The sequence below is a fragment of the Ostrea edulis genome, chromosome 2, assembly GCF_947568905.1.
Source record: "Ostrea edulis chromosome 2, xbOstEdul1.1, whole genome shotgun sequence".
In the NCBI taxonomy this organism is placed as follows: Eukaryota; Metazoa; Mollusca; class Bivalvia; order Ostreida; family Ostreidae; genus Ostrea; species Ostrea edulis.
Window position 1 is genome coordinate 90,837,724 of NC_079165.1, and position 13,299 is coordinate 90,851,022.

Here is a 13,299-nt window from a genome sequence, read left to right on the forward strand (position 1 = left end):
AAAATATTTAACTTGAAGGCAGAATGTTTGGCACGCCTTTTTCACAAAAACGAGTGGTAGATAATTTTATATTTGACAAACAATAATTTGACCCGTTAGATGTAAGTTCACAGATACAAACTATAGTTACTGATAGTGTACATTAATTGTATAAACAATGCTTAACCGTGACGCCAAACTACCTTTGATACATATTATAATTTCCATGTTTTATCGTATAGTTTAAGATTGAGAATTATAGTTCATGAATGTCTAAGAATTGAGTTAACAAAATGAGAGAAACAGTTTAAGTTTATCAAGCGTAAACTATAATTTACAGAATATTGACTGTAGCTGACAATTTTTATAGTTTACAGAACATTGATTGTAGTTGACCATTTGTTATAGCTTACAGAACATTGATTGCAGTTGACTATTTGTTATAGTTTACAGAACATTGATTGTAGTTGACTATTTGTTAATTACAGTTTACAGAACATTGATTGTAGTTGACAATTTGTTAATTATAGTTTACAGAACATTGATTGTAGTTGACTATTTGTTAATTACAGTTTACAGAACATTGATTGTAGTTGACTATTTTTTAATTACAGTTTACAGAACATTGATTGTAGTTGACTATTTGTTAATTACAGTTTACAGAACATTGATTGTAGTTGACAATTTGTTAATCATAGTTTACAGAACATTGATTGTAGTTGACAATTTGTTAATTATAGTTTACAGAACATTGATCACAGTTGACAATTTGTTAATTATAGTTTACAGAACATTGATTGTAGTTGACAATTTTTATAGTTTACAGAACATTGATTGTAGTTGACAATTTTTATAGTTTACAGAACATTGATTGTAGTTGACTATTTGTTATAGTTTACAGAACATTGATTGCAGTTGACTATTTGTTATAGTTTACAGAACATTGATTGTAGTTGACAATTTGTTATAGTTTACAGAACATTGATTGCAGTTGACCATTTGTTATAGTTTACAGAACATTGATTGTAGTTGACAATTTGTTATAGTTTACAGAATATTGATTGTAGTTGACTATTTGTTATAGTTTACAGAACATTGATTGTAGTTGACAATTTTTATAGTTTACAGAATATTGATTGTAGTTGACAATTTGTTAATCATAGTTTACAGAACATTGATTGTAGTTGACAAATTGTTATAGTTTACAAAACATTGATTGTAGTTGACTATTTGTTATAGTTTACACAACACTGATTGTAGTTGACAATTTGTTATAGTTTACAGAACATTGATTGTAGTTGACTATTTGTTATAGTTTACAGAACATTGATTGTAGTTGACAATTTGTTATAGTTTACAGAACATTGATTGTAGTTGACTATTTGTTATAGTTTACAGAACATTGATTGTAGTTGACTATTTGTTATAGTTTACAGAACATTGATTGTAGTTGACAATTTGTTAATTATAGTTTACAGAACATTGATTGTAGTTGACTATTTGTTATAGTTTACAGAACATTGATTGCAGTTGACTATTTGTTATAGTTTACAGAACATTGATTGTAGTTGACTATTTGTTATAGTTTACAGAACATTGATTGCAGTTGACAATTTGTTATAGTTTACAGAACATTGATTGTAGTTGACAATTTGTTAATTATAGTTTACAGAACATTGATTGCAGTTGACAATCTGTAATTTATAGTTTACTACTGATGAAACTCCTTTATTAAATGCTAAACCAAGTTTGTCAAATTGAATGAACGTGTTAAGGGTGTTTTTCCTAAACAAATGCCCCTTATAATAACGTTAATTTTCAATATCTGTTAATTAACAATCAATGAAACACTAAATGTATATCAATTTTACAATTTGGCTTTTACGGAGAGAGAAAGAGAGAGAGAGAGAGAGAGAGAGAGAGAGAGAGAGAGAGAGAGAGAGAGAGAGAGAGAGAGATTAATATAAGTCTTTTGGCTTGTTTCTCAATCTATTTCATGTATAAGACATTGTAACATTATCGAATTATTTACGAATAAATATTGTTTAAACGAGAGAGAGAGAGAGAGAGAGAGAGAGAGAGAGAGAGAGAGAGAGAGAGAGAGAAAGAGAGAGAGATGCTCCTTTAGGGTCCATTAAAGGTCTCAACTGATCCAGCTGGCATGCATAACAGAGTAGGGTAAATGGTTCAACTCGATTGTATTCACAAAGAAAGGATTTTGGAAGCACTGTTTTGCTCCCGCAAAGGGAAATCAAAAGAAATATCAGTTACTCTAAAATTAGAAAGAATACCTTTAAGGACAGATAGAAGCTCCATAGCAAGAATCTAAGGGATCTGACTTTTTTCAATAGTTTAAGAACTCGAATTGCCCTGAACACCCGGAAGTTGATGCCTTGAATCTATAAATAGATTTTTATTAATTCAGAATAATTTAGTCAATTACTGTATGATACTTTGAAAAAGAATTACTGATTTTACAATGCTCCAATGGTACAGTACCTTTAGAAGATCTAATGTTGTGTCGACAACACTACCCAAAACCAAGAATAAGTTTACTCAGTACCTTCAGAAGATCTAATGTGTTGTCGACAACACTATCCAAAACCAAGAATAAGTTTACACAGTACCTTCAGAAGATCTAATGTGGTGTCGACAACACTACCCAAAACCAAGAATAGGTCCATACGGTTCCAATTGTCCGAGAAGTATTTCTGTGTTAACAAGAAATTTGAAATATGCAAGGTGAAGATAACGAACAGTGATTAATCTCATAACTCCTACAAGCAATACAAAATATATCATTATATAGTATTTTGATAAACGAAAACTAGATTGTTAAATAGTTGCTTAGCAACTAGAATGTATTAAGTTTCTGACTCTTTTGGATCTTTTTTCCCGCAAATGATAGATATTGACTATTTTCAATAAATAAATGAGGTGCTTTGGTACCTTTCCAATAGATGAAATTTAAAAATTATGTGTTTCTGCAAAATTTGAAACCTTGCTTGCATTGACTTGCTGTCAATTAGTTGAATTATTTCTATAAAATATTTTTACTTCATAAATTCAAATGAATAGTATAAATCTTCTGAAAACGTGTGATTGAGTTTTTACTCTTATTCTGATAACCTTGAGCGTTTTTTGAGCTATGCATCATTTTTTTCAGAACGATTGCTATGAAAACTGCAATCAACGTTTTTCCATAACAACCATTCCTGTATGACTCTTTTACATTGCCTGTCCACTTTAATCATTTATATTGAGTAATGTGTAACATTTCATCAAAATCTGAGATCACCAGTGTGCCAAACCTCGCATGGTCCTTATATTTATTTGCCCAACTATCTATTTTGTATTGCTTATAGGAGTTATGAGATTGATCACTTTTCGTTATCTTCACCTTTCATATAAACTGCTATTTAACAATGCTTAATGTTAAACAATTGCAGTGAATATCCCTACCTTGCGTAGAACAAACATTTTCAGCACTGTTTCAAGAACAAAGGCAACCACGAACACCAGATTGGAGTACTGCAGGGAGAATGTGTAAGCCTCAGACTGATCCTGATACTGAAATGAAAATCAGCTCCAGTCACGATGTTTTCAGTATGCATGCTATAAAAACATATACACTTACAAAAGAAAGAACTAAAATGCTTAAATTCTTAGGGCCACACACAAAAATTTTCATAAATACCACGACCTATTTTAAAACATACCTCCATTGCCAAGCATATCGTGTTGAGGATAACGAAAAGTATGACAACATTTTCGAAGTGATCGGATATGATAACTTTCCATAGTAACTTTCGAAGCTTCGAGGCATCTTTCGAAATAAATCTCATTTGAACTGGTTCAGCTTCGACGACGTACCGTATACAATTCTCCTGCAAAAAAGATACAAAACTGTGGGACATTACACACTTCCTACACGGATCGACGATGTACTGTGGGACTAGTGAATGATGGACGTAAATGAAGTGAATAATTTAGATTCTACCACGGTTATTAAAAGATCAAAGCTATGCTGCGGTCATTATTCTATGATATACCTTCATACGTATTAATGATTATGAGAAAATTGATACGCATTTAGCTTGCAATTCGAGTTTTGCTAATACAACAGTAAAGTTGATGACTGATAATCAAATTTTATAATCATAAATATCAATCGATATATGTTGTAAAACAAATTCATAAATGACTGAAGAACATTTGTCATTCAGTATAAATCAATCGCCTGCATTTCGAGAGCGATGCATATATAGACAATGTATGGCGATGCACTGACAAGTTTTTCTTGAACTGTATTCAAAGCAATTGATATAATCCGTTAAAATCAAACTAAATGCTTTTTTTTTTTAGAATATCCCTACCATCTCATCTTTTTTGTCAACACAAAACTATGTAGACCGTTTCGGAATCGGTCATGACGTCACAGTGACTTAATTCGTAGCTTTATAGGAAAACAAACGGCTGTATATTTCTGAGTCGTACTAAAATAGAAATAAAGTTTTTGTTTTCGTGAATGTTGTAGGAAAACCTCCTTGGTCGAGAAATGTTCTTAGAAATATAAAAGTCTCGACTAACGCCTCGGCATTTATATTTCAAAACAACATTTCTCGACCTCGGTTATCCTGCAACATTCACGAAAACGCGATAATTATTTCTTAAATCTACACAATGTCAGGAAGGTTTCCCATAAATCTCACTTTTCTAGCCCAGTAGTTCATGGGGAGATTTTCATGCGACTCCACCCTAGTTTTGCCCTTTCTTAATTCTATCCCCTTGTCAGGAAGCATCATTTGAACAATTTTCAATTGCCTTTACCCAAGGATGTTTTTGCCAAGTTAGGTAGAAATTGGACCGGTGGTTCTAGAGAAGTCGAAAATGCGTAACCTTTACAGACAGACGGGCTATGGACATTGGAAGTGCGTTTGATATCGCCGTTCTTCGCACGAGTACAAATTCTTGTCGATCCCGAACGCCGAGTACGCAATCCGAGAAGTGGTTCGAAGTGCAAGAACTTACACCACCTTTGTAGGTAGTGTGGTCAAGAACAAAGAACACGCTCGTGAGCACATGTTCTCGTTGTTTTCGACTCTAAGAACGGAGCACGAGAACAACGGGAACGGCGACCTCGAACGCACTCCGGGTGATCAGAAAGGCTCACTTGAGCTTATAGCTCATCTGAGCTATTTGTAGATACCCATTTTCAAGTCAGGATCAATATTTGTTAAAAGAACGAGTTTCTAACACTTTCCTCTCAATAGAAAAATGAAACCTATAACGTACGATACCTGACTTGTTGTTAAACCACAGATGTTCTTGTTGGTGTCTTCTGTTTGAAATGCCACTGTGATCATGGCAATGAAAACATTCAGAAAGAAGAAGGGGGCAATAGTCATGTACACCACAAAGAAGACGGAAATCTCTGGATTGACTTCGTCTTTAGGTCCCTTGTCCACCCCGGTGCTTGACACCGCGGTGTGTACAATACTGAAACAAAATCAAAACTTATTCATATTTGTTAATCACATGACACTCAGCTAATAACCACTGTGTCTCTTTCTCTTAAAGATTTTCAAAACATTTGAGATGACTCTATGGCCACAATCAAATGTAAATCTGGAGAGAAAGAGAGAACATATCCTTACTATGGCCATCCCTCTCCAGAGGTTATGACAAAAAGGGTTGATATTGCAGCTCCAACATTGTCAAAGTGAAAATCTCGTCTCTTCCACTCCCTCTTTGAGATTTTCGGTGTCATAAAATTTGCTTCTGTATACTGGAAAAACGTCCCTCTGTAAATAAACTTAGCAATCAGTACCGAACATCACCCTAATTATAAAGTTTAGTTAAAAGTTATGAAAATGAATATACATGTAGCTACTTTATAATCTTAATAATTGACATTACCTGCATTGATCACGTGTCATTTTTGTGAGGTCAGTACAATAAAAGAGCCTCCCGTTCATTAGCTGAACCGCCATAATGGAGAATGTGACATGCAATAGCACATAGATCGAAATTAAGGGACCTACGCTCTGTATCGACTTTAGAAACATCACACACGCTTTCTGTAGGAAGTAAAAAACATCAACGCATAATTTCAACAGTGTCGTTCAAAGTCAGCATTTCACAAATTCTATGGTCGTTATAACGATCTAGTTTGCCTGTACAACCTATTATTGGGTAAAATGCTGTCTGACGTGTTTCATACCGATTGTTAGGCCATTCTTTGCACAATGATTTTAACTACGTAGAACCCCTTTTAACTGATCAAGATATAGGGCTCACAGCAAGTGTGACCGGTCGTCAGGGGATGCTTACTCCTCCTAGGCACCCGATCCCAACTCTGGTGTGTCCAGGGGTCCGTGTTTGCCCAACTCTTGTGTTTTTTATTGATTATAGGAGTTATGAGATTGATCACTGTTCGTTATCTTCACCTCTCATTATATAAATGTTCAAATTTGTAAATTGCAATTCAGTGCCATTTTATGTCGACTTATAACATTGATGTGATAAGAAAAAAGAGATTGATTACCTTTAATCCTGGAAATCTTTTAATGGTTCTTAAAATTCTTAATACTCGTAACACTCGGAAGACCTTCAATGTTTTTGCACTCGAGTCGCTGAAATTTACATGTACTGTGTACAGCATGTTTCTATTCATGATCTGGATGTAGAGAATGAAGTATAATAATGTGTCATATACCAAAATCTATATTTATATACGTTTGCCTTTGATATCTTTACAAATTGTATCGATAATCATTTCCTCATGAATGCGTTGCAGTTATGAACAATAAACGTATGAATCTTGATAAATATAGTACGTCCATTTTAAGGGCTAAGAATTTCAACAGAAATGAAAGTAGAATGGAAATCTGAAAAATAAATTTCACTTTTAAAGATACATGCAAACCTTAACACTCTTCTTAAAGAAGAATATTATGTCGGCGTGTCGTGTTGCAGTTCAAACCCTCGTGTATTTCAAATCTTAAATATCAAATAAACAATAGCAATGATGGTGTCTTACAGTAATTCACGGTTCTTTACCTTATGAATAAGGACGCAATGGAAGCAATAACAATAACACCATCCATAAAATTCCATCTGTCTCGTAAATAGGATCCTTTATGAAGCACCAGTCCTATGTCTATCAACTTTACGAAAAATGTGAAATTGTACCAAATGTATTTCATTTAGTGGTTCCATGGCTATATATATATTTATATATATATATATATTATAGCTAAATATATATGGATATATATATATATATATATATATATACCACTCAAAATTTGATATGGATCACTAGGTTATATGTGTGTAATTTACCACTAACATAACAAAAGACATAAATTTGACTCAGAAACGTGTTTACTCAGGTTATGAATGAAAATTCATGAACGGCATGAACTTTTATCAATACGGAATGCTTGAAATCTGATAACAACACCAAAAGGCATTTCATTACAAAAAGTTAACAGCAAACCAGAGAAAGAATTACACAGTTTTTGGGGATAGTCCATCATTACACTTAGTCGATGAAGTGTCAATACCGGGTATGGCCTCCCCTTGCATCAATGACGGCTTGACAACGTCGAGCCATGTTGTCAATAAGCACCCGGATGTTTCCAATGGGAAGGTTGTTCCACTCTTCCACGAGGGCGTTTCCGAGCTCTGCCAAAGTCGTGGGTTGTGCTCTACGGCGTGAAAGGGCAACCTGCAGCATGTTCCATACATGCTCAATCGGGTTCAAGTCCGGCGAGCGCGCTGGCCAGTCCATACGGACTCCTGCTGAAGGTACTGCTCCACCACCCTGGAGCGATGAGGACGGGCGTTATCATCCATCAGGATGAACTCAGGGCCAACAGCACCAGCGTAGGGTCTGACGTAAACATCGAGGATCTCATCCCCGTACCGCACCCCCGTCATTGTTCCTCTCTCCAGGACATGAAGATCTGTTCTTCCATCCCTGCTGATTCCACCCCAGACCATAATGGAACCACCACCATAACGGTCATGTTCATTGATGTTGGCATCATGGAAACGTTCACGTTGTCGTCGCCACACTCGGTGCCTCCTGTCTGTAAAGTCCAAACAATACCTGGACTCATCGGTGAACAGAACTTGAACCCAATCGTTCTGTGTCCAAGTGACATGATCTTCAGCCCAGTCCAATCGCTCCCGCCAGTGTCGAACAGTCAGAGGGACTCGAACACATGCCCTTCTCGAGTTGAGACCTGCATTGTGAAGCCGATTCCGTATCGTCTGAGTGGACACATTCACCCCCGAGGCGTTAAGGAGATCGTTACGTAGGCTGGTTGCTATCCAGAAGGGATGGTGTCGTGCCTGAAGAGCCACAAAATGGTCTTGGCGTTTGGTTGTCGACCTCTGACGACCACCCCCATGTCGGTGTGCTGCTGTACCAAAAGTTTGCTGTCGGTTCCAGGCCCTGTTTACAACGCTCTGGCTGACGTTTAGTGCACTTGCAACGTCACGTTGTGAATAGCCAGCGTCAAGCATTCTGCCCAGTTGTTCTGTCGTCAGGCGACGCCTTACACGTTGAGGGGGCATTGTGTTGATAAACATAGTGTAAACACTCAATTGAGTTTGAAAATTTAGAAAGAATCAGACACCGATGCCTGAGTGAAAATCGTGGAATGGTAGAAAAAACATAAACTGTGATGAGAAACGCATTTCCCATGGCATGAAATGCACGTGCAAGTTTGTTGAAGACGTTTTTGATTTCACTTGGACACAATATTGCCAGTTATGCAGTTATTAGTTTTTTAAACAGAAAAATATCTATGATCCTTATCAAATTTTGAGTAGTATATATATATAGATATATATATATATATAAGAGCACTGAAAAGGCCACCACGACATTGTTGTTTATTTAAAATTCAAATTTTGGACGTTACCCGCGTCTTTTTAATCGTCTACATTGTTAACAAGAATGATGAACATAGATACAACACTAAGAAAATAGAGGTTGTTGGGTTTTCGTGCACATATATATATATATATTTCTTCACGCAAGTTGATGTGTATTTTAGTTACATAATTATATTTTAATACGAACACAAACCTTAAGTATCATTTCGATTGTAAAAATGAAGGCAAAAACAGCGTCCACCCAAAACAGGATTTCATTACGGACTGAGTTGTGCTCCTTAGTAGGATCTTCTAAAGCCAGGGTTATGCTACTCAATATGATACAGATCAACACCAATTTCTCGAACCTATCATGGATGACCAGCTTGTGGACTTTTTTTCGAAATCTAAATATAAAACGTATTAGTAATGCAATGTTTTTCAACTAAACAAATAGGATTCAAAATATCTTTACTATTAAACAAATTATGTCTAACAACAAACACTAAATTTCATCATTATTATTTTTAAAGGAAACCGCTTTATTTTTAAAATAAGGCGATTTTCCCCCTTTACACGTACTCTTTTTCACTCATGCATTACTTGATAATAGTATGTAACAACTCTTTGTTTCTTTTATGTCTCTGTGTATAATGGTAATGAGATTCATTAAATGGTCTATGCAACTCACACTTGTGCATCAAATTATGCAGGTCTTATGATATTTACAATGTTTATCAGAATTCCAGTGTAATGCCAGGACTGCGTTCGAGATCGTAGCGGCTAGTCTAGGGGCTAGGTGTGGATACTGATTTGTACCAATTTACACTTTATCGTCTATTTCTTTCGAGGCGAAAAGATTATAAGACTCTCTTATGAGTAGCCATGAAATATAAGGTGATTCCACCCGAGGGTTGCAAAAAAGCTGTGAAACCCGAGGGTTTGCCGAGAGTTTTACCGCTTTTTTGCAACCCCGAGGGTGGAATCACCTTAATATTTCATGGCAACTCATAAGAGAGTATTTTTCTCTCATATTTCTAGAGTTTTCCGTTTTCTTTGTGCCCAGCGACGCCATTTTGAGAATTTTCCAATTAATTAATTTTTCGCTGTACATTAAAAATAACACCAGAATCGAATTCTACGACCTTCATTTTGGTAACTAAGTTGCCGACAAAAAATCGGCCGACGAGTGTATAAGTGAATTGTATTAGAGTTATTCCTCTTTGAATAAATCAATAATCAGGGTGATGCGTGACGTAACTCGACAGTCCATCAGCGCGAAACATTTTGACAGACCAAATCAGAATAAGAAGCCACAACTCCACGGGGTTTTTTTTTCTTAGAGGAGCATTGATATTGATATTAATTGAGCAGTTATTTAATGATGAGTGTGTGAAGAGAGATTCCAAGTGGTTTTTGTTGGTGAATATGGGCATGACTAGACTTTTGTTTTCCACGCGTGCAAGGACTCGAGTCTCATGGACATTGAAGGCACTTATTTCACCTGAGACACGGACAGTAGACGTTGACAGAGTGAATGTGGAGGTAGGCCTAGAACTAATAGACCGTGTGGGCTAGGTTTCTGTGAACTGGCATAATGCACCGGATGACATAGGTGTACGAGGAATTTGTGACTGTTGTTGAGTGTGCAGTAATTGTTCAAGGAATGTGTATATTTGTGTCCGGTCACATACACCTGGAGATTATCAGGGACATTACAATCTGTCATTTTTTGTACAAGAGCTTTGCAGACGCTAGTGTTTGTCAATCGAGGTGAGGTAAGTTGCAAGCTAGTTGTGTATTGATTATGACGTCACGGGATATGTAAGATAAACGTCACGTGATATGAAATAGAATATATGTATCTTACATACGTAGATATGAGAGAAAACAAAATAATATTCAGCGACTTTTCGTCCCGAAATGTAGAAAAAACAACAAATTGATAATATTAACTGCTTTTCGCCTCAAAATAACGAAAAGATGATAAATTATGAAATGGCACAATCAGCCACCATACATAGCTAACCGTTACGATCTTGAACGCAGCCCTGGAAAGCAGACAATAATATTCTTGTTTTAACATGACCTGCACAAAGCCTAGATATACATGTAAATGAAACAAAATGCATGGGAAGTTTTGAAAATCGGCATGAAATGAAACTTTAATGAAATAAACAAGTCACATCTTGAACAACTAGTGACTGGAATATGAGCATCACTTCAAAGGTTACGGTAAAGGTACTAGTAATTCAAGGTAATAGTTTGTTGTTTGCATGTTATCTAAATTTTACTGTACACCAGACACCGGCAACAGTGACGTCTTGATATGAGTGAAAAATTCTCAAGCGGGACGTTATTAGTTACACAGTTAGTTAGTGACCTGATACGGAAAAATACATGGTGTGAAAAGAAAACCCGTATCGGGCGAGGCGAAGCCGAGCCCGATACGGGTTTTCTTTTCACACCATGTATTTTTCCGTATCAGGTCACTAACTGACTGTGTAACGAATTTATCACGTCGAAGACCTCTAACTGTATATGTGGGGGTCTATATCATACAACTTAGTCAAATGTCTTTCCTTTTGAAACGGCTGCAAGTCGAACCCGACGATAAATAAAATTACTCGCCCAATACGGATTTTACTCGCATGATACGGTTTTTTTCACGGCGTCATGTGACCAAGATCTGACCAATCAGATTTCAACAATTTTGTCTGAGGCGTGATAATAAACAATATACAACCAACTAACAACAACAGACAAGCCCAATATTGAAAGGAGTCCACCAATATGATCAACTACTACTGCACGATATTTGGAGAGACTATTCATGAAAGGTGATGATAACGAACAGTGATTAATCTCATAACTCCTATAATCAATACAAAAAATAGAGAGTTGGGCAAACATGGACCTCTGGATATACCAGAGGTGGGATCAGGTGCCCAGGAGGAGTAAGCATCCCTGTCGACCGGTCACACCCGCCTTGAGCCCTATATCTTGGTTAGGTAAACGCAGTTATCCATAGTCAAAATTAGTGTGCCAAGAACGGCCTAACAATCGGTATGAAATACATCAGACAGCATTTGGCCCAATGATAGGTTCATAATTTAATCAATATTTATTCAATAAATTGATGGAATTGGTCAACAGGCTTAGCTTATATGATTGAGCCCTTGATAGGAGTTCGGGGTAACACACTTTAAATATTGGTAAGCAAGTTACAGTATGTTTTTGATATTTCATTTTAGATACATATTCTGATTAGTAATTCGGGTGAAGATTCTTAAACGCTCGGCATCAGGTGTGGATATCACGGGCCCTCAGAGATGACCTTATAAACGGATGATCCGTGTCACAGAAGATGTGGCACGCTAAAGAGCCCTCACTGCTCAATGCCCGCAAGCACCGAGCATAGGCCTAAATTTGAAGCCTTTCACCGGTCTTGGTGACGTCTCCATATGAGTGAAAAATTCTCGAGCGAGACGTTAAGCAAGATACAATCAATCAATCATACAACAAATTATAGATTCAAACTACAACATAGAGCTTCCTAAAATAAAGAGCATGCTACAACATTGGAAAAGACGAGTTCTAACACCAATTGGTCGGGTTACAGTGGTTAAAACATTAATTAATCCGAAAATAAACCATTTATTTTTATCACTATTAACACCGAAAAAGGAGATAATTAAATCATTTAGTAATGATATTTTAGAATTTATTTGGAATGGAAAATGTGACAAAGTAAAACTTCTATTGTAACTCAAGATCACCAACATGGAGGTCTAAAAATGAAGGATATCAAGAATTTCATCATGTCTTTAAAATGTTCATGGTTGAAAAGGTTATTGGTGGGGAAAAATCCTGGGTAGATATTTTTGAAGCAAGAAATGGTCATGATTTTGTTCACAAATTACTTGATTTTGGAGATGCATTTATCTCTGATTGTGTTATTCCAGAAAACAATATTTTTGGCAAGATGTTTTTAATTCTCTGCTCCATGTAATAGAATCCTTTGACAAAAGCTGGTATAAAAAAGGTGTGAAACTCATTGACGATTTCCCAGATGACAAAGGTAATCTTTTATCACATAACTTTTTTCAACAAAAATTTGATATCCAAGTTTGTATATTACAATATAACAGTGTATTGAGTGCAATATCAACTCATCTGAAATTGTTTGAAAACAAAGGTTTAATCAATAGATCGTTTACACCTGATATTCAATTATATTATAAACCTTTGATTTTGCAAACCAAATGTACTAAATCTGTTTACAAACAGTTAAATGTAAACCATGATACACCTACTTCTCTTTCAAAGTGGAATTTAGATCTGGTAGCTTATGGAATAGAAATATGTGTTAAGGATGCTTTTACTGTATGTTTTAAGATTACCAAGGACTCCACTATCCAATGGGTA

At 35.8% G+C, this 13,299-nt stretch overlaps 1 protein-coding gene across 7 annotated transcripts in view; it reads right to left on the bottom strand.

The window, feature by feature from the left end:
* Nucleotides 1-13,299, bottom strand: part of LOC125678290 (voltage-dependent P/Q-type calcium channel subunit alpha-1A-like) — a 54,846-nt gene that overhangs the window by 14,241 nt on the left and 27,306 nt on the right. For 6 of the 7 annotated variants that reach the window (XM_056155413.1, XM_056155414.1, XM_056155415.1 and 3 more), the window contains 10 exons: nucleotides 9,086-9,278; nucleotides 7,042-7,148; nucleotides 6,527-6,614; nucleotides 5,899-6,059; nucleotides 5,637-5,783; nucleotides 5,280-5,478; nucleotides 3,699-3,866; nucleotides 3,442-3,549; nucleotides 2,607-2,690; nucleotides 2,271-2,378 (listed from right to left, as the gene is read on the bottom strand). In XM_056155413.1, coding sequence (XP_056011388.1) covers nucleotides 2,271-2,378; nucleotides 2,607-2,690; nucleotides 3,442-3,549; nucleotides 3,699-3,866; nucleotides 5,280-5,478; nucleotides 5,637-5,783; nucleotides 5,899-6,059; nucleotides 6,527-6,614; nucleotides 7,042-7,148; nucleotides 9,086-9,278 — 1,363 coding nt within the window. The remainder of the gene's footprint in view (nucleotides 1-2,270; nucleotides 2,379-2,606; nucleotides 2,691-3,441; nucleotides 3,550-3,698; nucleotides 3,867-5,279; nucleotides 5,479-5,636; nucleotides 5,784-5,898; nucleotides 6,060-6,526; nucleotides 6,615-7,041; nucleotides 7,149-9,085; nucleotides 9,279-13,299) is intronic. The other variant, XM_056155416.1, reaches the window with a different exon arrangement.